This window comes from Camelina sativa, chromosome 17, assembly GCF_000633955.1.
Source record: "Camelina sativa cultivar DH55 chromosome 17, Cs, whole genome shotgun sequence".
In the NCBI taxonomy this organism is placed as follows: domain Eukaryota; kingdom Viridiplantae; phylum Streptophyta; class Magnoliopsida; order Brassicales; family Brassicaceae; genus Camelina; species Camelina sativa.
The window spans coordinates 12,770,581-12,793,226 of record NC_025701.1 but is presented as its reverse complement, the minus strand read 5'-3'; the positions used below and the strand labels follow the sequence as shown (position 1 = coordinate 12,793,226).

Below are 22,646 nucleotides of genomic sequence, written 5' to 3'. Positions count from 1 at the left end.
TTGTGATTTTTTTTTTTTTTTGAGAAGCGGTACCGTTCTTTCTCCGATCCGTCTGGAGAACTGAGAATGGATTCTGACGCAGTGTTTGATCCGTTTTTTTTTTTTGTACATAGAAGGTGGAAGAACGATATGATTCATGTATGTAACCTCCGATCGGTTTGTTTGAAAAGGAAATGGAAATATAGTTTTTTACGAATTGCTTGTGGTTGACGAAAAGTGTTTTGGTTTGTTGTTCGTGTTTGTGTTTTTGATTCACACATTCGAGATTCCTCGATTCGTTTAAGATCTGGTTTATGCGTTTTTGTTATCGTTTTTCCTTTGTTGGATTCTGGATTCTTACGATGAAGTTTCTTGCTATCGTCGACCCTGTGAATGATGATACTATATTGGTTTGGCTTTTTGATTTTTCAGAGTGCTTTGAATCTTCGTCTTGCTGGTATTGAAGATACAGCTGAGCTTTTGGAGAAGCAACTGACTTCTGAAATATCCAAGATGTCACTGGAGGAAGCATTGACACTGGCTCGTGCGTTCAGCCATTTTCTTAATTTGATGGGGATTGCTGAAACTCATCACAGGTGTTAACTATAAGTGACCTCCACATATCAAAATGAATTAAAGCATTTTAGTCTATGATCGTCGTTTCAAAGATACTTGGGAGAATTTTATGTTTTGCTTTACTTAACCCCTCTTTGAAGCCTAACGATTGGTTGATCGTTTAATTGCAGAGTTCGTAAAGTCTGTAACGTTCCACAGCTTTCCAGATCATGCAACGATGTGTTCAGTAAGCTATTGCAAGGTGGAATTTCCCCTGATGAGCTCTACGACACAGTTTGCAAGCAGGTATACTTCATTGTTTTTTCTTGCTGTGATACTCTTTTCATCTTTACCATTCATCCTGTTTCGATATTTCTGATAGATTGGTAACTTTCAACTGCAAGATTAAGTTCAAAGATTCCCATTTCAATGCAAAGTAAAGCCAATTTACTAAACTTTATCCAATACAGGGGGTTGAAATTGTTCTTACTGCACACCCCACTCAAATCAACCGGCGAACCTTGCAGTACAAACATATTAGAATGGCTGTAAGTTTTTGCTAATGCTGACATTGATTGCTAGCAATCTTAGGTTTATGGTCTTTGGACTTTTGAATTGAAATAAGATACTACTTGCAGCATCTTCTAGAATATAACGATAGACCAGACCTTGGACTTGAAGATCGAGAAACGGTTATTGAGGATCTGGTACTTTCTGCCTCATTCCTCGACATATTCCCCGAGTCTCTCTGCTGAAGTAGTATTGCTAATAATTTCATTTCGTTTAAAAGGTTAGGGAGATAACTTCACTGTGGCAGACTGATGAACTTAGACGTCAGAAACCTACTCCTGTGGATGAAGCTAGGGCTGGTATGCTAACTAAAAGTTTGTAATTGTCTAAAAAGTTTACTTTGATAAACCAAGGTTCTGCTCCAAGCATGTGTTATTCCCTTGTGTCAGGTCTGAACATTGTTGAACAATCCCTTTGGAAAGCTGTACCACATTACTTGCGTCGTGTCAGCAGTTCGTTGAAGAAGGTTTTACTTGTTTTTCTCATTTATTGCAAAGTCTGATTGCTAAAGTGACTTGATACTGACACAATGACATTCCCTATGTCCTCTTCAGCTCACGGGAAAGCCACTCCCATTAACTTGTACCCCAATAAAGTTTGGTTCCTGGATGGGTGGTGATAGAGATGGAAATCCAAATGTCACGGCGAAGGTGAGCCTTCAGTATATTTCCTTTTCCCCTGAATAATCAGTTTATGTATTGAGAATGCGAGCTTCGCGTGGTATTGCTACATTGTTTTAAGATAGGGTTACTATATGGCTGGTAAAGAGAAATATTAGGATTAACTTGCTAACACACATGGTTTTTATAATAAATTGTCAGGTCACCAAAGAAGTATCACTAATGTCTAGGTGGATGGCTATTGATCTGTACATAAGAGAGATCGATAGCTTAAGATTTGAATTGTCTATGAATCGATGCAGCGATAGATTATCAAGATTGGCAGATGAGATTCTTGAAAAAGGTATGCTACTGGGGGACATCTAACGTCTCAGTTTTTTCTTGATTCTTGAGAACACAAAACTTCAATATGTTCATTTTTCTCCTCAGAAGCATCTTCTCAAGATCACCTTGAAAGTAGGGGTCCAAATGTTGGTAGAAGCCAACAAAAAGGTCCAACCCAGCAGGGCTTATCTCTACCTACTCAACTTCCACCTAGAGCTGACCTCCCCTCATGCGCTGGTAAATGATTTCATGCATAGGCTGCCCTCTTTCTATAAAACTATTCAAGCATGCATACAGATTTTCTTCTATATTCACGCCTCGTCTTACTAAGTTTCCAATCTCCTACTTGCAGAATGTGGTGAATCACAGTATCCCAAACTTGAAGTTCCTGTGACAGATTATATGCCACTCAACCGTCAGGTGAAGCATAGCTTTAAAGACTGACATACGTTTGACTTCTTGTTCTGTATGGTTGTATCCAGTAAATATACTCTGGCTGAGTTTGTCTGTTTTTGATAGTTCGTTTGATTTTTTTTCCTTAAATAGGACGTTCAGGGGATTTCTAGTAATGGCTCAGGCCAAAGTTTGCAAATAAGGATAGCTAATGGAACTTCTGTCAACTCTAATGGCTCTCAGCAAAGTCTTACTCCCCGAGGTTCTTCTTCCTCGAGTTCTCAACTTCTTCAGAAGAAACTATTTGCGGAGTCTCAGAATGGGAGGACCAGTTTTCAGAAGCTATTAGAACCAACTCCACCAAAACGAGCTGGAATTGCTCCTTATCGGATTGTTCTTGGAGAAGTAAAGGAAAAGGTGCTGATCCTTCTAATTTTTTCTCATTAAGTTCATGCAAAGAGCCGGATTTACCATCGTAAAAATGTGAAAAGAGTTCATGTCTAATTTTCCAGGGCATTTATCTTGAGCTACTTGTAAATAATTTACCAGTCTTCTCACTATTACAAATTTTAAACCATCTTGAGACATTCTATTATCTTGAGTAAAATGACTCTTACCATTAATGATTTGTGATTACAGCTTCTGAAGACACGGAGACTTCTGGAACTTCTTCTTGAGGGTCTCCCCTGTGAATACGATCCTTGGGATTACTATGAAACATCAGACCAACTTCTGGAACCGCTACTCCTCTGCTATGAATCTCTGGTATGATCTTGCTTGATGCGAAGTTGTCTTTGCAATTGCATTAAAAAATCATGAACTTGATACGTGAAATTTGTTCTTTTCTCAGCAATCATCTGATGCCGGAGTATTAGCCGATGGCCGGCTTTCTGATCTGATCCGTAGAGTTGCTACCTTTGGCATGGTTTTGATGAAACTTGATTTGCGCCAGGTGCGTTTCTTTTCCTTCTTGTTTTGGCTCTCTTTCTGTGATACCTGTCTGATCTAGGATTCATTAATCAGGAAGCTGCAAGGCATTCTGAAGCGTTGGATGCAATTACGACATACTTGGACATGGGCACATATAGTGAATGGGATGAAGATAAGAAACTGGAGTTTTTGACAAGAGAGTTGAAAGGGAAACGACCCCTTGTCCCTCCAAATATTGAGGTAACACTCACTGTGAATTTCTTTTTATGTTAGTCTCATGACTCTGAAAAGAATTATGAATTTTAGGTAGTAATTACAGCTTATCTTACTGTTAGACCAAAAGGATTAATCAAATAACTTGTATGTAGGAAGGCCAATATGATGATACGAAAGTGGTCTCTGATCACGTTATCTGTATTTTTGTGTGTTTAACACCATTAAGAAAACTACTGAACTTTTCAGGTTGGTCCTGAAGTAAAAGAAGTACTAGATACCTTCCGGGTTGCTGCTGAGCTAGGAAGTGAATCACTTGGAGCTTACGTGATTTCTATGGCTTCAAATGTATGAAAGCTTTCAGTCTTTCACAGTCATTTCTTTGCTGAAGCTAACTTGGACGAGTAGCTGATGACATTGATTTTTTGCTACTTGTAGGCAAGTGATGTCCTCGCTGTGGAGCTTCTGCAGAAAGATGCTCGTCTTGCCGTCAGTGGCGAGCTGGGAAGACCATGTCCTGCTGGAACGTGAGTTTAATTTCTTGTAGGAATACTTCATTTGTTAATCAATTTTCCCTATGCATACTTACATATACTGGTGATTTCATCTGGGGGTTATTGTCTATGTCTTTGTCTCTCAATTTGATGGCATAAGTTATTAGTATGCTGATTTATTTTTGTTATATGATAGACTGCGAGTGGTGCCTCTTTTTGAGACGGTGAAAGATTTAAGAGGCGCTGGCTCTGTAATAAGAAAATTGCTATCAATCGATTGGTACAGAGAACACATCCAAAAGAACCACACCTCCCACCAAGAGGTAGATATGCTTGACTTCAACCAATTATGTATTTGGGGTATGCTCTGTCTGAAAAGATTTACAACTTTATTATGTGCAGGTGATGGTTGGATATTCGGATTCTGGAAAAGATGCTGGACGCTTTACTGCAGCATGGGAACTTTACAAAGCCCAGGAGGATGTTGTGGCTGCTTGCAATGAATTTGGAATCAAAATTACCTTATTCCATGGACGAGGAGGGAGTATTGGGCGAGGTGGTGGCCCAACTTATCTTGCCATACAATCCCAACCTCCAGGGTCTGTAATGGTAAGTTACTTACCCATATGGACAGTCTTTCTCATTTTTCAGCCAAAGTCCTCACGTACAGTCTTGCATTGACTTTGCAGGGTACTCTCCGTTCCACAGAGCAAGGTGAGATGGTGCAAGCCAAGTTCGGGTTACCACAGACGGCTGTTAGGCAGCTAGAGATTTACACAACCGCGGTTCTACTTGCTACATTGCAGCCTCCTCAGCCACCACGAGAAGAAAAATGGCGGAGCCTAATGGAAGATATTTCAAACATAAGCTGTCAAAACTACAGAAGCACGGTCTATGAAAACCCAGAATTCCTTACCTACTTCCAAGAGGCAACACCACAGGCCGAGCTTGGTTTCCTCAACATTGGAAGCCGGCCAACACGAAGAAAGAGCTCATCAGGGATAGGACATCTTCGAGCTATCCCTTGGGTTTTCGCCTGGACACAGACAAGGTTTGTCCTTCCAGCTTGGCTTGGTGTAGGAGCTGGTCTGAAAGGAGTCTGTGAGAAGGGTCACGCTGATGATCTCCAAGCAATGTACAAAGAATGGCCCTTCTTTCAGTCGACCATAGACCTTATAGAGATGGTGTTAGCTAAAGCAGATATTCCAATAGCCAAACACTACGATGAAGAGCTTGTCTCAGAGAATAGAAGAGGAATTGGTAGTGAGCTCAGAAAGGAACTGCTGACTACTGAGAAGTATGTACTTGTGATTAGCGGCCATGAAAAGCTCTCGGAGAATAATCGAAGCCTGAAAAAGCTGATAGAGAGTAGACTTCCGTATTTGAACCCCATGAACATGCTGCAGGTTGAGATCCTCAAGAGGCTAAGACGTGATGATGACAACAATAAGCTCAGGGATGCATTGCTCATCACCATTAACGGTATTGCAGCTGGAATGAGGAACACTGGTTAAGACACACTTTGGTCTCATTTTGCTTTGTTTTGAACTACTGTGTGTGCTCGCAGACAAACCTCTGCATATGACTCCTTTTCTTCTTTTCATCTTTCCACTTCCTTGCTTCTATTGTTGTTCTGTACATTAAACCGTTGGATATTAAGTAGTGAAGTGCAATAGAATCACGAACAGTTTAAGTCCATTTGTTTTAGTAGGACTCCAGCTTAATTCGTTTGGCTGGCTTTGTTTTCTCGTAACTTCTTGGTTAATGACTTTGGTTTGGCACTTTGTATAACGGTAGAAAAGTCAACAGCTGCCCAGAAATAGGTACAACCAAACCAATAATGAATGAGTAGAGAAGAAAGGAGAAGACCGAAGATAGTCTAATGAGACAAAAAAAGTCAATAAAGACTTGTTTCTTTACTGCATTTGTTGTTACAAATAACACACTGTATGACAAAATAATGCAAACTGGGATACAATATCATCAATTCCTCCTCATCATCAAAGTTCAAACATCTGTCGTTAGAGTATATTGAATCTGCTTCCTTGTTAAGTAATATGCACACTGGCGTGTCAGTATCTTGGAAAAAGGAATTTACTTCATCTGATCTTTTGGGAGATAAGAGTGTCGGAGTTAGAACGGACTGACCCAGTGAGCCAACTTCAACATGAATTCAGGCACAAGACGCCTTCTGTCTACGCTTTTACCAGTAGCTTCTTGATCTTCTCCCAGAACTACTGATACTATATCTTCAAACATCTCGTCTTTGCCACCTCTCATCGGATCCTAACATAGATAACCAAGTTTCTAGATCAATATTGAGGTTCTTGTACGGCCAAACATTTAAAATCAAAACACAAAAGACAAGCCGTTGTACCTGAAGAAACAAATCCGTGTGAGTTTTCCCTTCATAAAGGATCACTTCTGCTTTCGCTCCAAGCCTCTGGAGGGTTTCCGCAAAAGATTTACTGCAGAGATAATGACAAGAAGTTCAATCATCACATCAACCGTCTGAAATACCTAAGATAGACAAGTACACACAAAAATTTAATCATACCTTGCATCTGAAGGGATGGAGTAGTCAGCAGTACCATGGAATAGGATAATAGGTGGGAGACGAGCAATAATGTGTTTGAGATCTGGGTTTTGCACTACTAGTTCAGGAGAATATTGCCTTAATGATTCCTCTCCTTCCATGATGCTGAGGAAAAACAAAAGTCACAAATAAAACTGTAAAATTCCAGGCTGCTCTACTGGCCAGGTTGAGTAGCGTAGGCAACACCAAGATTTGAAAGGAGAAAGTATTATACCTTAGAAAGATGGAACGGTACAGACCCCTGCTATGGAAGTGGTCCACAAGGCTCAAAAGGTTGTACCTGTAGATCACGATCACGAAGTTTGTTAAAAATAGACAAACAGATTATGTGTGGCCTCACATTAGAATTTTTTTGGCTTTAGTTGGATAGAAGGCAGGAATCTACTTGCTTCTTTACGTTAATATTTGACCACTTCCTCAGGGTTCAATAAATTGCCTAGCATTTCTACAAAAGACCTTGGTGGCTAAATAAGAACTGGAGTTGAACATAGATCTATACTCAGATAAGTAAATTAACTTGTTTTTAACAACTTCTTGACCCAATCTCTGAATTCCACAATGTATGGTCACTGTCTAACAACTGTTATTCGAGCAAAAGAAAGGATCCTGCTTACCCTCCAGATAGACCAAAGTAACCATTTATTTGTCCACTACTCCAAGAGACACTATCCCCCTCCCCTGACTCTTTAATGACCTGCTCTACAAGGGTGCAAGCCGCGATATGTGCACCAGCAGACTGACCCATCAGATAAATTCTACACCACAAAAAAAAAACAGAACAGTGAGCACGAACTCTAGAACTTGAGAAATTCCATGTCTAAGAACTGTTGACAGGAGTAATACCTGTTCGGATCACCTCCATACTCAGCAATACGATTGCAAACAAATGAGATGCCAGAAGAAGCATCCTTGACCATGTCACTAATAGATCCTTGCGGAAAATTCCTGTGAGATAGAGATATTGGCAATGAGATCGAGAAACTCTAAACGAGAACTGATGGAATATGACAAGAAACCACCACATTCATTGTGCAGAAAAAAATAAAAAGAAAAAAAAGCACGCATAACTACCTGTAATCAATGCATGCCACAATAATGTCTCTTTCAGATAACTGCTGTCCCAAAAGAGAACCCCACGCTTTATAACTGATTCAACACAAGACATTCTGTAAGGAAATACTCAGTTCTTTTTCCTCTTCCTCAACGCATAAAGATGAAAAGTAGTGTTCATAGGGAATCATACTCACCCAATAATCCAGGCTCCACCAGTCACAAACGCCACAACTGGTTTTGGACCATTGGAGTTCCTAGGTAGATACAAGTCAAGCCTAAAGAAACCAAAAAAAAAAAAAAAACACTTAGATCATATCATATCAACATACAAAATCTAAAATATCTTCATGAAATGAACAAAACCATTAAAAAGCGATTGTGACCTGTTTCTTGGTTGATCACCGTAAACTATACTTCTGCGAACGTAAGGAGAGAAAAAATAGTAATATCCGACTGCAAAGTAAACTCCAAACCTTTAGCAATGAAACTTAAGGTTACTAACTCATAAAAAACAGAGATAAAGCCCTGATTAGTTAGATCCAACAATAAAAATGTCAACAAAGTTCAAACCTTGAATAAAGCCAGGCATTAGTAGAAATGCATAACATCCAAGTGCCATAAATCTTGTAATCCATCTATAACCTACCCTGAATCAATAGTTTTCTTTGATCAGTGACTAACCAAATCATTATTAACCTTTGCAAACCAAAAGATCATCTATTTAAAAATGCCCAAGAAGATCAAAGAGCCAATTTCGATAGATAGAACGGATCTAAAACAGGAAACAGAGAGATACCCAAGATAGCTTAAGAGCTTCAAGCAAAGACGAGTCAACAAGAAGGTCTCTGCAGCGGCGTGGCCAACCTCCTGACCAATAGTTTGACGGTCACCGCCGCTATTACCACCGTCGCTTCCATTAGTATGATCTTGAAACGCAGAGAGACAGTTATCGCTGTTAGATCGTCTCCGTCTGTTTTGAAACCAGCCAGTTAACCCACCACCGTTTGTAGCAGTGACGGCGCCGTTGAAGCTAGAAGCGCGGGAGAGGAGAGGCTTAACGGAGTTGTGGTTATCATCAAATCGAGAAGAAGAAGGGAGGAGGGTCGTAGAAGGGTCATCGTAGATCAAAGACTTGAACATCATCTGCGTGGATGATGATGAGGATTTAGGTGGAAGTTGTGAGATTTGGAGAATCTGCGACGGCATTTTCCTCACTTCCGGATCCGTTTTTTTGGCTAATTTTAGGGTTTCCTTTTCAATTTCCGACGAAATCGGAAAGAATTGTAAAAGGGGAGAGAGATGACAAAATTTGGGAATTGGTGTTTTGGGAGAAATGTCAGTTAACCGCAATGAACCAATTGGGTCTTTTCTTCTGACATTTGTTATTACGCTTTTTGTCTACCAGTTAGACTACAAAATGCTTAAAACAATAAAACGCACCGCATAATAGTAAATGGGCGTGTTCGTTTCGTTGATGCTGGCGGCTGCGGCAACGGCAGCGGTTGCGACAAACGCAACATTTTTAATTGCCGCATCTAATTAATGTCCAAAATCAGAAATAGCATTTACCGCAGCGTCATGCCGCAGGTACCTGCGGCAACCAAACAAACAACAATGATTACGGCTGCCGCAGCCGCAGCTACCTACAGCGACGAAACGAACAGGCTCATTGTAAAGAGAAAAAACGATGTTGTTGTTGCTAGAGACCAAAATGAATCCAAGGAAGCAATATTAGAGAAATATAATCGGAGACCAAGAAAAAGTAACAACTCTCTGTACTGTTCTTAATTAGTTATGTTATTTGCCAATTCAAATTCATGTGCTTCCACAAGATGCAGATTCCTATACTATATATATCCTCTCGTCTCTCATTACCTTGAAGTCTCTTTCACTGGGAGTGAAAATTTGAGTTGTTCTTGATCGTGATTCGTGATCTTGCATGGACAGGTGCAACCTTGTCAGCTGTCCTCTACCACATACAAAAATATAAAAAATACTATATAATATTGTTACCAAAGATTTTTCTAAAAAAACATATTGAATAAATTTTTCACATAGGAAAAGGAAAAGAGTATGTTTTTACGAAAAAGAAAAGAGAAAAAAAAAGGAAGGAAAGAACGTACGTGACATATATATTTCGTAATTAATTGTATGTGTAAAAAAAATACGTATAGAGAGAGAAGAGTAAAAGAGAGAAAGCCCTAATTAATATTGTCCAGCGTCGATCTGCCGAGAGTTGGAAGAATGACGAAGAGGATGTGCCAACTTCCACCGAAACTGGTTGGGGAGAACATACTCACAAGGATTCCGATAACATCTCTGAGAGCAGTGCGATCCACTTGCAAATTATGGAACGATTTAACCAATGATTGGATTTTGGGTAAAGCAGCGGTGACAAGGCAGCAGTTTTTAGGGTTCATGACGATGGATTCCAAGGTTTTCTCAGTTCGTTTCCATCTCTGCCGCAAGGACAAGGACGACGAAGACGAGTTGTTTGATCTATCTATAAAGCAGGTAGATCTACTTAATCAAGTTGATATATCCAAAGTCATTCAATGCGATGGCTTAGTCCTATGCGTCGCCAAGGACCACTCGAGACTCGTGGTGTGGAACCCGTACTTGGGGCAAACAAATTGGATAGCACCAAGAACAAGTTTGCATAATAACAACCGCCGTAACCACAAAATCTTGAGGTTTGTGGATTATCCTAGAGAACGCCTTCTCAATCACGAAATATACGACTTGAGCTCTGACTCATAGAGGGTTCTCGATGTCACTCCCGACTGGGAAATACAGTTTTATCAACGCAGCGTGTCGTTGAAGGGAAATTCTTACTTTTTTGCTCAAGAGAAATTAGATTTTGGTCGAAATTTAATGATCATAAGAGAGATTGAAGATTTTTTAATTTGTTTTGATTTTACAAGAGAGAGATTTGGACCACGTCTGCCTCTTCCGTTTCACTCTTATGTCGAAGAAACTGTGACCCTCTCTTGTGTTAGAGACGAACAGCTCGCTGTGCTATACCAGCGGTTGCATCCAATTACATTGGAGATTTGGGTTACGACTAAGATTGAGCCCAATGCGGTGTCATGGAGCAAATTTTTGAACGTGGATATGAGACCACTCACTGGCTTCCAGTTTGGCGTTGAAGCTGGGAGCTTCTTCATTGACGAGGAGGAGAAAGTCGTTGTGGTTTTCGATGTAAAGGAAACATACCTCCAACCCACCAAGACCTTTGAGTACCACCATACAGCTTTCATCATTGGAGATGATGGGTACTTTAAATCCGTGAGTTTCCGAGAATCTCCAGATTTCGGGAAACCTGACAAGACCGGGCAGTTTCTTTGTCCACCACTTGTGTGCTCTTTGTCTTATGGTCCAAGTTTAGTGCAAATCAACCTACCGGGCAAAAGAAAAGAAACAGATGATTAATTAATTATTATTACTTTGTTCAAGTTTACTAATCTTTTTCAAGTTTCTAGCATTTGTAACTTCCCTTTCAATTGAAAGGACACTATGGCTCTGATTGGAACATGAATTGTTGAAGTTGAGTTGCAAAGATTATTATAATTTGTTATGGACTTAACTCAAGGTTTATTCAAAAATGTTACCAATCAAGAACAAAACTAAATTTTTTGAAGTTGAGTTTGAATAATCATGTATTCATGTGTTATGGTTGATGTACAAGTTTGAGGTATATCCTTTGTAAAATTGTTAACTTAAAAGATTATTCAACATCATGGAAATTTTCATGAGTTAGGATGTGGTAAGTTGAGTTAGCTATTTTTTTTAATTAAAAAAATGAAAATACAGTTATGTAAAACAATTTTTTTTGTTTAATTCATATATCAATAAAAATAAATTTTTCTTTTTTTAATTTTATTTAATAACTTCTTTATTAGTTATTTTGAATTTCTTATACTTTGCCAATTTTTTTTTTATCATTTGAAATCAAATTAGGCATAGATCTAAATATCATAAGATTGTAAATATTATGAAATGCATGTAGTTATTTTTATTAATATATTATAATTTTTTATTAATATTTTTTTATTAATATATATATATATATATTTTATAATCTTATTAAATGTATTCACTAATACTTTTTAATAATCATAATTATTAATCATTTTTAATTAAATAATACAAACTGTAACATCTACCACAAAAGTGTCATTAGTCATATTTTTATAGCAATTCATTACATCAAACTGCTATTTTTACCACATAATATAATGAACTGTAGTTGCACCATCCTCAAGCAAAGCATAACATGGGGGGTGGGAGGGGGAAATTCTTTGGTTTTTTTTTTCCGACATTTCTAGTAATAAGCCCAACAAAAGGCCCAAACGTAATACGTTGGGGTGAAACAACTAGTTTGTTGTTTATATGTGAAATTCAAATTTTATTAGGTATTGCATGATGAAATTTCAAATTTTAAATTTTATATGTGAAATTCAAATTTTATTAGGTATTGAATGATGAAATTTCAAATTTTAAAATTTATTAGGTATTGTTTATATTCAGTTTTCTTGTCCACCACTTGTGTGCTCTTTGTCTTATTCTCTAAGTTTAGTGCAAATCAACCTACCGGGCAAAAGAAAAAAACCAGATGATTAATTATTATTTTTTTTGACCTTAGATGATTAATTAATTATTATTACCTTGTTCAAGTTTACTAATCTTTTTCAAGTTTTTAGCATTTGTAACTTCTCGTTCAATTGAAAAGACACTATTATGAATTGTTGTTGCACCATTCTCAAGCAAACATGACATGGGTTATCAGTTCTGATCAGTGCCGGGCATGAGGCTAAGTAAGGCAAGCTTGCGGACGTAAATATATTAAGTAAATAACTGGCCGTGAAAATGTCAAAGTACCTTAGTAGTCTAGTGGTTAAAGTGCCTGAGAATCACTTATAGGTTCATTGATCGATTCCTATATCGTGCAGTTGAAAATAAATTTTGGTTTTTTTAAAAACTAACCAGCCTTATAAGTTAAGTAAACTTGGTCAACCCGTGTCTTGTGCTTTGTCTGATTAGCTGAAATATGTCTGCCTCGCTTTGTTCTTTGTGGTTTCTATCCAGTATAGAAAGAGACTTTGGTTGAGTTTGTCTGTACGTTCCTGATAGTTTAGCTTAAATTTCTTTCTCCTCTTCATCAGATTCCTCGCTAAAATCACTGTATTCTAGACGTCTTTGTATCTATATCTGCTTTAGCCTTTTTCTGTGAAGATTTGTCATCTTCACTAACCGGCCAAAATAAACAACATGCACATGGTTAATGTCAATGAATGAAATATAGGACATAAAAAGCTGATCGAAAAGATTCTTAATTAAACATAAAATAGAAAAAAGACTAATTAATTACGTTTTATTAGCACAGATAAATTCAAGTTGTATTAGTACATTTAACGCCAATATCTGAATAAACGTGATGATCATGAGATCTCGTAGAAGTATAGAAGTTAATTCATCAGAGCTTGCAGCCTTGCTAGTAGCAGGAGCATAGGTTTCTATTTACATAAAATTAGAGGTAACTAGGGACCCGTTTGAAATTCATATATACATGATAAACAAAATCAACAGCTAGTAAATAAACAACACTAGCTAATTAAGCGAATAGAAAACCAAAAGTTATTAGAATTAAGTATGAGAACAAATTGGCCACCTTCCCATCTTTATAAGGATGAACAAATTGGTTACCTACAAGGGATCGGCTAGCTTCCTGGGGAATGCAAATTCCAAACAACTGCTGTTTCTGTTCTACCTATGTTGAATCCAGGGAGCACCTCCTGCTTAGATGTGTGTTCAGTGAACAGGTATGGGCTCTCATTCAAGACAGACTTCACCTTTCACCACACTCTTTTCATACCTGGGATGCCCTCATCGCCTGGACAAGGATAAAATATGCTACTGCTCCAGCAACCCTTCGGAAACTGGTGGCCCAGGCAGCGATCTATCATCTCTGGAAACAGAGAAACCACCTCCTCCATAATCAGGTTTCGATCCCTCCCGAGTTAATATTCAAGGATATAGACAGGGAGATTAGAAACACCATAACTGCGAGAAATCACAGGAAGCACTTCCGTAATTTGATGATCCTTTGGATTCGCTAGTATCCAACGTTGCATATGTATCTCTTGTTTTTTATTTCTTTTTTGGCAAGGCTACATTGTAGTAGGTTAAACTTTTGTAAAACCTCACCTCTTCATTTTTTAATGATATTCACATTCCTATAAAAAAAAAAAAGAATCATTAGCCGCAGGTTTAACTGTGGTAGCTTAGCTTCTTGGTTATTTTACACATTACCAAACACACAAATAAGTGTCCGTATTTGAAACACAGAAGAAAGAGTCAGAAATACTTATGAGGTGCGTACATCATCAAAGTCATCTTTTGAGGTCACAACAAGATCAGCTGCTTCAACCTGAAAAAATCGAAACACAAACAAAATTGTTACATTTGTAGAACAAACAGGAACAGCTAGCTGCGTAAGGAGAAGCTAGAATGAAGAAGAGAGTAACAAAGGAGAAGCTAGAAGTTTACTTTGGTGGTGCCATTGGACAATTTTAGGAGAAAAGAGAAGGCGATGATTTGTTTTTGAAGGAGCAAGAACAGAGAATTTTAATCTATCGTAAGGATCGAAGATGTATTTCTTGCCAAGAACCGGCGAAATAATGAAGGATCCATGGTTGCATCGAATATTTTTTTTTTTCTTTCTCTTTTTGATGTCAAAAAAATTGTTTTCTTTTACTCGAAAACCGAACAAGGATTATGGCACGTTACAAAAATATGCAACAATATTATCAAAGGAAAAAGGAAAGGGACAAGAACTCACATATTTTGTCTATATAAAAGAAAAACCCTAGTATCCAGTTTGCAGCGTGTTGGTCTTTATGTATACAACAAACATGAGTAAAAGGCAAAACCCTAATTTGTACAATTACAGCTTTTTGTTGAAAAGAATGACGATGATATGCGATCTTCCGCCGGAATTGGTAGGGAAGATATTCACCAAGATTCCGATAACATCTCTGGGAGCAGTCCGATCCACTTGCAAATTATGGAACGCTTTATCCAAAGAGTGGGTTTTGGGTGAAGCAGCGGCAAGGCAGCAGTGTGTGGGGTTCATGACGAATGAGTCTAAGGTCTGTTCATTAAGAATCGATGTTCAAGGAATCCGCAAGGGAGAGGACGAGTTGGTGGATCCATCTGTAAATCAGGTAGATATATTCAATCAAGTCGAAATATCTAAAGTCTTTCACTGCAACGGCTTGTTGTTATGCGTCGTCAAGGACAAGTCTAGGCTCGTGGTGTGGAACCCTTATCTGGGACAAACAAGGTGGATCGCACCAAGAACAAAGTTCCACATAGGAGACATGTACGCTCTAGGATATGACAAGAACAACCGTAACCACAAGATCTTGAGGTTTTTGGATGATAAATATAAAAACCTTGTTGAGTACGAAATCTACGACTTGAGCTCTAATTCATGGAAGGTTCTCAAGGTCACTTCCGACTGGGAAATAGAGTTTTGTCAAGGCGTGTCTGCCAAGGGAAATACCTACTTTGATGCTTTAGAAGCGGCTGGAGATGGACTCAAACATATCTTGTTTTGTTTTGATTTCACAAGAGAGAGCCTTGTACCGCGTCTGCCTTTTCCGTGTGATGAAGATGAAGAGCCTTGCTGTTATGATGAAGTGACAGTGGTTCTCTCATGTGTTCGAGAAGAGCAGCTCGCTGTGCTATATCAGATGCATTATAAGGAAAAATTGGAGATTTGGGTTACCATTATGATTGAGCCCAACGCTTTGTCTTGGAGCAAGTTTTTAATAGTGGATTTAAGCCAACACATTACCCTTGATGCTCGGTTTAACGAGGGAGTTGGAGCCTTCTTCATTGACGTGGAAGAGAACGTCGCTGTGTTTTCCGGTTTACACGATCTTATACCCTCAAAGACCGCTGAATACCCCACAGCCTTTATCAGTGGACGAGTTGGATACTTAAAAACTGTGAGTTTCAGAGGGAGTCCCAGTATGGAGGAACCTGTCGTGTACTCTTCTTCTTATCTTCCAAGTTTAGTGCAAATACAACCAACCATGACCACGCAAAAGGAAGAAAAGAGATGATTAAATTGTTTGTTTACTCCAATCTATCAGATATATTGATTTCGTTTCTATTTATCATCTACATGAAAGACATATGTTTTTGTTTTTTTATGTTGTTTTTAATTAGCTCTCGTTCTTTTAATTGTGCTAGCTAGTCACTTATGTTGAGTCGTACAATGAGAAGTGCATGCGCACCTTCCACAGTACATGGTATTATTATATTTATCGGTTTCTGTTACATGAACCATTGATTAAAAACCTTTTTTTTTTGTTTTGTTTAGTTTTGTTCATATGTGCGCTTTTAAACTCTTGATTTTGTTTTTAAACGTTCTTGGCATGATTGATTTCATTCTTCTTCACACGCATCTCCAATTTTATTCGAAAACAAAAAAGTTTTTTTTTATTATTGGAAAACTGATGATTTGCTTATTGATCTTTTATGCAAGAAAAATATTGACATTGAAGGAGGAAATAATTACATTATAGAAACAAAATCTTCTTTTACATAAGGTCAACCAACCAATCACGAAATTTTCAAAAAAGTCTAATAAATATTCTTAATTTCCAATATTTTAAGTTGATGCATTAAAAAACCCCAAGACTTTTTGTTCATGCATTTAAAACCCAACCCAACCCAGTTTACAAATTAAGAGATTACAGATTGAAATCTTTCAGATTCTTTACCCTTTTCTCTTCAGATTTCTTTCTATAATTTCCACAAAATCTCATCTTTAGATATATCCTTTGTCTGTCTCTTCACCAGATTTTTTCCGAGAAATTTCTCGGGAAATGAAAAGGTCAAGAAGAGACTCATAAAACTACGAGGTCGTCGAATACAATCAAAGGTATCATTGTCTCTTCTTCTTCTTCTTCTTCTCTCTTTGTCCATTTCCCCTAAAGTTTTATCCTTTCAACGATTTTGTTCTCTGGGTACCTCTGTTTTCACATGTTACCGTCATTTCATAGCCAAAAAAAATCCCAACTTTATTCAGTGTAATGCTCTTGAGACGCTGCAAAATTTGGCCTTTCTTGCTCCTATTCAATAGACATTACTTTAATATAATTTCAGGGTTTTAGAGATTCTGAAAGTCTGATTCTTTTTTTTTTTACACAGTCAGGTGTTGAATTGAGAGAGAGAGAAAGACACACAATGGCAGCAGGAAGTGGAAGGAGACGCAAAAGGAAGATACTGTTGAGCAAGCTTCTCACGTTGACAGGTGCTAAAGCTTGTTTCAAGCCAGACCATTCGAAAATTGGACGATCTGGTTTCTCTCGTGTGGTTTTCTGTAACCAGCCTGATTCCCCTGAAGCTGAATCAAGAATTTACTGTGACAACTATGTTCGGACTACCAAGTACACTCTCACCACTTTCCTCCCTAAATCTTTGTTTGAGCAGTTCAGGAGAGTTGCCAATTTCTACTTCCTTGTTGTTGGGATCTTGTCTTTTACTCCTCTCGCGCCTTATACCGCTGTAAGCGCCATTGTTCCGCTTACTTTCGTCATCCTAGCTACTATGTTTAAAGAGGGTGTAGAAGATTGGCGCCGGAAACAACAGGTACTTTGAATGATTTTGTCTGAGTGGTTGATTAGAGTTGGATTAGATGATCTTAATAGGATGCTGTGTGTCTATAGATTGTTTGTTATCTTGTTCCGTATCCGTAGTTATATGTTGGATTAAGCTACATAGTTCATAACTGGGGATAGTTGTATTGCTTTTGCATTAGGTTGGATCACTCTATTTTTCATTTGTATATCTTTCTCATCATCTGGAAATTTCCATGCTTTTAGGATATTGAGGTGAATAACAGAAAAGTTAGAGCGCACGTAGGCAATGGGAATTTCGATCTTAAGGAATGGAAGACACTAAGAGTTGGAGATATATTGAAGGTAGAGAAAAACGAGTTTTTTCCGGCAGACCTTGTCCTGCTTTCTTCTAGCTACGAGGATGCTGTTTGCTATGTAGAGACAATGAACCTTGACGGGGAAACAAATCTGAAACTTAAACAAGGACTAGAAGTAACATTGTCATTGCGCGAGGAGCTCAATTTCAGGGACTTTGAGGCTTTTATCAAATGTGAAGACCCGAATGCTAACTTGTACTCATTTATTGGTACTATGGAGCTCAAGGGAGCAAAGTACCCTCTCTCACCACAGCAGCTTCTTCTGAGGGGATCAAAACTCAGGAACACAGACTATATCTATGGGGTTGTTATCTTCACAGGACCTGATACAAAAGTTGTCCAGAATTCAACAGAGCCTCCGTCTAAGAGAAGCATGATCGAGAGGAAGATGGATAAGATTATTTACCTGATGTTCCTTATGGTGATTTCATTAGCTTTTTTTGGTTCGATTTTATTTGGAATATCAACGAGAGAAGATTTCCAGAATGGCGTAATGAAAAGATGGTATCTGAAACCGGATGATTCAACCATCTTCTTTGACCCGAAGAGGGTGCATATGGCTGCAATGTTTCACTTTCTAACGGCGCTAATGTTAAACAGTTATTTTATTCCTATATCCTTGTATGTCTCAATAGAGATTGTCAAGGTTCTTCAGAGTGTCTTCATCAATCGGGATATCCATATGTATTATGAGGAAGCTGACAAACCAGCACATGCACGTACTTCCAATCTGAATGAAGAACTTGGGCAAGTGGGTACAATTCTTTCAGATAAGACGGGAACATTGACTTGTAACTCCATGGAGTTCATCAAGTGTTCTATTGCTGGGACAGCCTATGGACGTGGTGTAACAGAGGTGGAGATGGCTATGGATAGGAGAAAAGGTTCTGCTTTGGGGAATCAGAGCAATGGAATTAGTACCGAGGATGTTGTTGCTGCAGAACCGGCTGTGAAAGGATTCAACTTTAGAGATGAAAGGATAATGGATGGAAAGTGGGTCACAGAAACGCATGCTGATGTCATTCAGAAATTCTTCCAATTATTGGCAGTATGCCATACAGTTATACCTGAAGTGGATGAAGATACAGGAAAGGTCTCCTACGAGGCTGAATCACCGGACGAGGCAGCATTTGTTATTGCAGCAAGGGAGCTTGGGTTTGAATTTTTCACTCGAACTCAAACAACAATATCCGTCAGAGAGCTAGACCCGGTGACTGGGGAACGAATTGAAAGGTCGGTTCTTCTTCTCTCATTTATTGTATACCATCACAAGCTTCTGTCCCTTTCTGGATTTAGTGAAAGTGTTCCCTTGCAGGTTGTATAAAGTCCTGAACGTTCTTGAATTCAGTAGCTCAAGGAAAAGGATGTCAGTAATAGTGCAGGATCAAGATGGCAAACTGCTTTTACTTTGTAAAGGGGCAGACAGGTATGGATCCCGACTTTAGAAATTCAGATATAAATCTCTTTTCGAACTTAGTTTCAACTTCGTTTATCGTCCAGTGTCATGTTTGAAAGACTTTCCGAAAGCGGTAGAAAGTATGAAAAGGAAACCCGGGACCATGTGAACGAGTATGCTGATGCTGGATTGAGAACTTTGATACTTGCCTATCGTGAACTCGACGAGAATGAATATGAGGTGTTCACTGAGAGAATCAGTGAAGCCAAGAATTCAGTTAGTGCTGATCGAGAAGCACTGATAGATGAAGTAACAGAGAAGATTGAGAGAAACTTGGTTCTTCTTGGAGCTACTGCTGTTGAGGATAAACTTCAAAATGGGGTAAAGCTAATTTATAGATTGGTGAGTTTTACAGAGGCGAACAAGAATATTGAAAGTATTTTCTCTCTTTCTCTTTCCTTTCATTCAGGTCCCTGATTGCATTGATAAGCTTGCTCAAGCAGGAATTAAGATTTGGGTTTTGACTGGAGACAAGATGGAGACTGCTATCAATATTGGGTATTGATTTCTGGGTACAACCAGATTATGTTTACTCTTGAGCCTTGTGCATACAATCTTAATCACTCTCTGAACCCACCTGTGCATGTGTATCTTTGACAGCTTCGCTTGTAGTTTGCTCAGACGAGACATGAAGCAGATCATAATTAACTTGGAGACCCCTGAAATCCAGCAGTTGGAAAAATCCGGAGAAAAAGATGCCATTGCAGAGGTAGTACAAAGTTTTTGGAACACTGATATGATGGGGATGGATTAGTATTACTACTAGTGATTATGTAGATGAACGAATCCATTTGGCTATTTTTTTGCAGGCTTTAAAAGAAAANTAACAGAGAAGATTGAGAGAAACTTGGTTCTTCTTGGAGCTACTGCTGTTGAGGATAAACTTCAAAATGGGGTAAAGCTAATTTATAGATTGGTGAGTTTTACAGAGGCGAACAAGAATATTGAAAGTATTTTCTCTCTTTCTCTTTCCTTTCATTCAGGTCCCTGATTGCATTGATAAGCTTGCTCAAGCAGGAATTAAGATTTGGGTTTTGACTGGAGACAAGATGGAGACTGCTATCAATATTGGGTATTGATTTCTGGGTACAACCAGATTATGTTTACTCTTGAGCCTTGTGCATACAATCTTAATCACTCTCTGAACCCACCTGTGCATGTGTATCTTTGACAGCTTCGCTTGTAGTTTGCTCAGACGAGACATGAAGCAGATCATAATTAACTTGGAGACCCCTGAAATCCAGCAGTTGGAAAAATCCGGAGAAAAAGATGCCATTGCAGAGGTAGTACAAAGTTTTTGGAACACTGATATGATGGGGATGGATTAGTATTACTACTAGTGATTATGTAGATGAACGAATCCATTTGGCTATTTTTTTGCAGGCTTTAAAAGAAAATGTACTGTATCAGATAACTAGTGGAAAGGCTCAGCTGAAAGCGTCTGGTGGAAACTCTAAGGCTCTTGCTTTAATCATTGATGGAAAATCACTTGCTTATGCATTGGAGGAAGATATGAAAGGCATCTTCCTTGAGCTGGCCATTGGCTGTGCTTCAGTGATTTGCTGCCGTTCATCACCAAAACAGAAGGCACTGGTCAGTTCTTACTTTATCTTCCATCACAATTGTCATATACTTAGCTTCTGTTCCTAGGTTTTTTCATGACTCATATTACATAGGTAACAAGACTAGTCAAAACTGGAAGCGGTCAGACTACACTGGCAATTGGTGATGGCGCAAATGATGTTGGAATGCTTCAGGAAGCAGATATAGGAGTTGGGATCAGCGGCGTGGAAGGAATGCAGGTTCGATAAAAGAATAACAAACAACTATTTTCAGCTTTTATTGGTTCTTTACTAATCCTTATAATTTTCCAGGCTGTAATGTCCAGCGACATTGCCATTGCTCAATTCAGATATCTGGAGCGCTTGTTACTGGTCCATGGACACTGGTGTTACAGACGGATCTCAAAAATGGTACAAGTCTAACCTACAAATTTAGATTGACGCTGATCTTCAGTCTCACTTTCCTTTACTATGACTAGTTTTCTCAATATTTGTCTGTTCTTATATGCAGATTTGTTATTTCTTCTACAAGAACATTACATTTGGTTTCACTCTCTTCTTATATGAGGCATACACATCATTTTCAGCGACACCGGCTTACAATGACTGGTATCTATCTCTTTATAGCGTCTTTTTCACGTCTCTTCCTGTAATATGTTTGGGCATCTTCGACCAGGATGTATCTGCACCATTTTGTCTCAAGGTATAGTCATTCAAATCAAAACAGCTGCTTAATCTTTCACCAGTCAAGTAGAATTTCTTAACCAAAGTCTTGCTTTGTTTGCTGTCACAGTTCCCCGTATTGTACCAAGAAGGTGTACAGAATCTCCTTTTTAGTTGGCGCCGAATACTCAGTTGGATGTCCCATGGCTTCTGCAGTGCAATTATCATTTTCTTTCTTTGCAAAAGCTCTCTTGAATCTCAAGCTTTCAACCACGAAGGGAAAACAGCAGGGAGAGATATTCTAGGGGGAACAATGTACACATGTGTGGTGTGGGTTGTGAGTTTGCAGATGGTATTGACGATCAGTTACTTCACACTGATCCAACATCTCGTCATTTGGGGATCTGTTGGTTTATGGTACATTTTCCTGATGGTGTACGGATCCCTTCCAATAAGAGTATCTAAAGATGCCTATATGGTCTTTCTTGAAGCTCTTGCGCCTGCACCTTCTTACTGGATCACCACTCTCTTTGTAGTGCTGTCGACAATGATGCCTTACTTCATATTCTCTGCTATTCAGATGAGGTTTTTCCCAATGTCTCATGGAACCATACAGCTTCTTAGATACGAGGATCAATGCAGCAACTCTGGGAACTTTGAAATGGAGAGGCAGAGATCAGCAAGGCCATTGGTCATGAGTTCTTATCAGCCAGAATCTTGACAGCTAATGGACGAATACTGATATTTATCTCCTCAGATTATTTGGGTTTTAGTCTCTTTGCAGGATGTAAATAAGACCATGAAAATTATATACTGGGATTAAGAAGTGGTTTGTATAGCATAGAGGCACTATGAAAACAGAGGCTATTTAACTGGTTTGTATAGCATAGAGGTGTAAATTCTGATTCCTGCATCCTTGTCAGGTAAAAACAATGACCAAAGAAACATCTAATTATTAGAAAGCAGTGGACGATTATACATCAGTTAGATAAGTGCAGATAAAGGATATACAATACAACCTTTGTCTTTGTTACATTTCTCTTCTACTGATGTTTTGAGAAATGAGACCTGATTTGGTGTGCCTCCTTAACGCTTATTTTCTGGATTCTTGATTAAATTAACACAACGGATGCAGACGAGCAAATAATAATTTATGTTGCTATTTGAAATCGATAACGCCAGAAAATTCTTCGTGGCGCCAGAAGCTTCCAAACAAGATCCCTTTG

The 22,646-nt window shown here is 38.6% G+C and overlaps 5 protein-coding genes and 1 pseudogene across 8 annotated transcripts in view; 5 read left to right on the top strand and 1 right to left on the bottom strand.

The window, feature by feature from the left end:
- Positions 1 to 5,776, top strand: part of LOC104756949 (phosphoenolpyruvate carboxylase 4-like) — a 6,313-nt gene extending 537 nt beyond the window's left edge. The window contains exons 2-20 of one of the 2 annotated variants that reach the window (XM_010479617.1): positions 412 to 575; positions 726 to 840; positions 1,005 to 1,082; positions 1,173 to 1,241; positions 1,325 to 1,403; positions 1,494 to 1,570; positions 1,659 to 1,754; positions 1,926 to 2,067; positions 2,157 to 2,285; positions 2,401 to 2,468; positions 2,595 to 2,858; positions 3,081 to 3,206; positions 3,292 to 3,393; positions 3,465 to 3,611; positions 3,834 to 3,932; positions 4,023 to 4,111; positions 4,275 to 4,401; positions 4,481 to 4,687; positions 4,768 to 5,776. In XM_010479617.1, the coding sequence (XP_010477919.1) occupies positions 412 to 575; positions 726 to 840; positions 1,005 to 1,082; positions 1,173 to 1,241; positions 1,325 to 1,403; positions 1,494 to 1,570; positions 1,659 to 1,754; positions 1,926 to 2,067; positions 2,157 to 2,285; positions 2,401 to 2,468; positions 2,595 to 2,858; positions 3,081 to 3,206; positions 3,292 to 3,393; positions 3,465 to 3,611; positions 3,834 to 3,932; positions 4,023 to 4,111; positions 4,275 to 4,401; positions 4,481 to 4,687; positions 4,768 to 5,592 (3,003 nt within the window). In that variant the 3' untranslated portion in view covers positions 5,593 to 5,776. Of the gene's footprint in view, positions 1 to 411; positions 576 to 725; positions 841 to 1,004; positions 1,083 to 1,172; positions 1,242 to 1,324; positions 1,404 to 1,493; positions 1,571 to 1,658; positions 1,755 to 1,925; positions 2,068 to 2,153; positions 2,286 to 2,400; positions 2,469 to 2,594; positions 2,859 to 3,080; positions 3,207 to 3,291; positions 3,394 to 3,464; positions 3,612 to 3,833; positions 3,933 to 4,022; positions 4,112 to 4,274; positions 4,402 to 4,480; positions 4,688 to 4,767 lie in introns of both variants that reach the window. The other variant, XM_010479616.1, reaches the window with a different exon arrangement.
- On the bottom strand, positions 5,962 to 9,103 carry LOC104756931 (probable isoprenylcysteine alpha-carbonyl methylesterase ICMEL1). The gene is made up of 11 exons (XM_010479594.1): positions 8,524 to 9,103; positions 8,298 to 8,374; positions 8,111 to 8,180; positions 7,922 to 8,002; positions 7,746 to 7,820; positions 7,518 to 7,619; positions 7,289 to 7,429; positions 6,889 to 6,954; positions 6,636 to 6,779; positions 6,456 to 6,546; positions 5,962 to 6,364 (listed from the first exon to the last, which is right to left on the bottom strand). Exons 1-11 carry the CDS (start codon positions 8,931 to 8,933, stop codon positions 6,212 to 6,214), a joined length of 1,410 nt encoding a protein of 469 aa, XP_010477896.1. The 5' UTR covers positions 8,934 to 9,103; the 3' UTR covers positions 5,962 to 6,211.
- LOC104759434 lies at positions 9,972 to 11,159 on the top strand (annotated as a pseudogene).
- LOC109129888 lies at positions 13,500 to 13,846 on the top strand. Its single transcript, XM_019238906.1, has 2 exons — positions 13,500 to 13,549; positions 13,630 to 13,846. Exons 1-2 carry the CDS (start codon positions 13,500 to 13,502, stop codon positions 13,844 to 13,846), a joined length of 267 nt encoding a protein of 88 aa, XP_019094451.1.
- Positions 14,696 to 15,859, top strand: LOC104759433 (F-box/kelch-repeat protein At1g24800-like). Its single transcript, XM_010482359.1, has one exon. The coding sequence runs from the start codon at positions 14,696 to 14,698 to the stop codon at positions 15,857 to 15,859; it is 1,164 nt and encodes a 387-aa protein (XP_010480661.1).
- Positions 16,457 to 22,403, top strand: LOC104756930 (probable phospholipid-transporting ATPase 12). 3 transcript variants are annotated; one of them, XM_010479591.2, is made up of 13 exons: positions 16,457 to 16,683; positions 16,957 to 17,393; positions 17,627 to 18,972; positions 19,055 to 19,165; positions 19,240 to 19,471; positions 20,046 to 20,090; positions 20,179 to 20,267; positions 20,370 to 20,478; positions 20,579 to 20,788; positions 20,872 to 20,997; positions 21,070 to 21,168; positions 21,269 to 21,460; positions 21,551 to 22,403. In XM_010479591.2, the coding sequence occupies exons 2-13, from the start codon at positions 16,989 to 16,991 to the stop codon at positions 22,139 to 22,141; spliced, it is 3,555 nt and encodes a 1,184-aa protein (XP_010477893.1). In that variant the 5' UTR covers positions 16,457 to 16,683; positions 16,957 to 16,988; the 3' UTR covers positions 22,142 to 22,403. The 3 variants fall into 3 exon arrangements, with proteins under 3 accessions (XP_010477893.1, XP_010477891.1, XP_010477892.1); XM_010479589.2 differs by having other exon boundaries at positions 16,953 to 17,393; XM_010479590.1 differs by lacking the exon at positions 16,457 to 16,683 and adding an exon at positions 16,724 to 16,831 and having other exon boundaries at positions 16,953 to 17,393.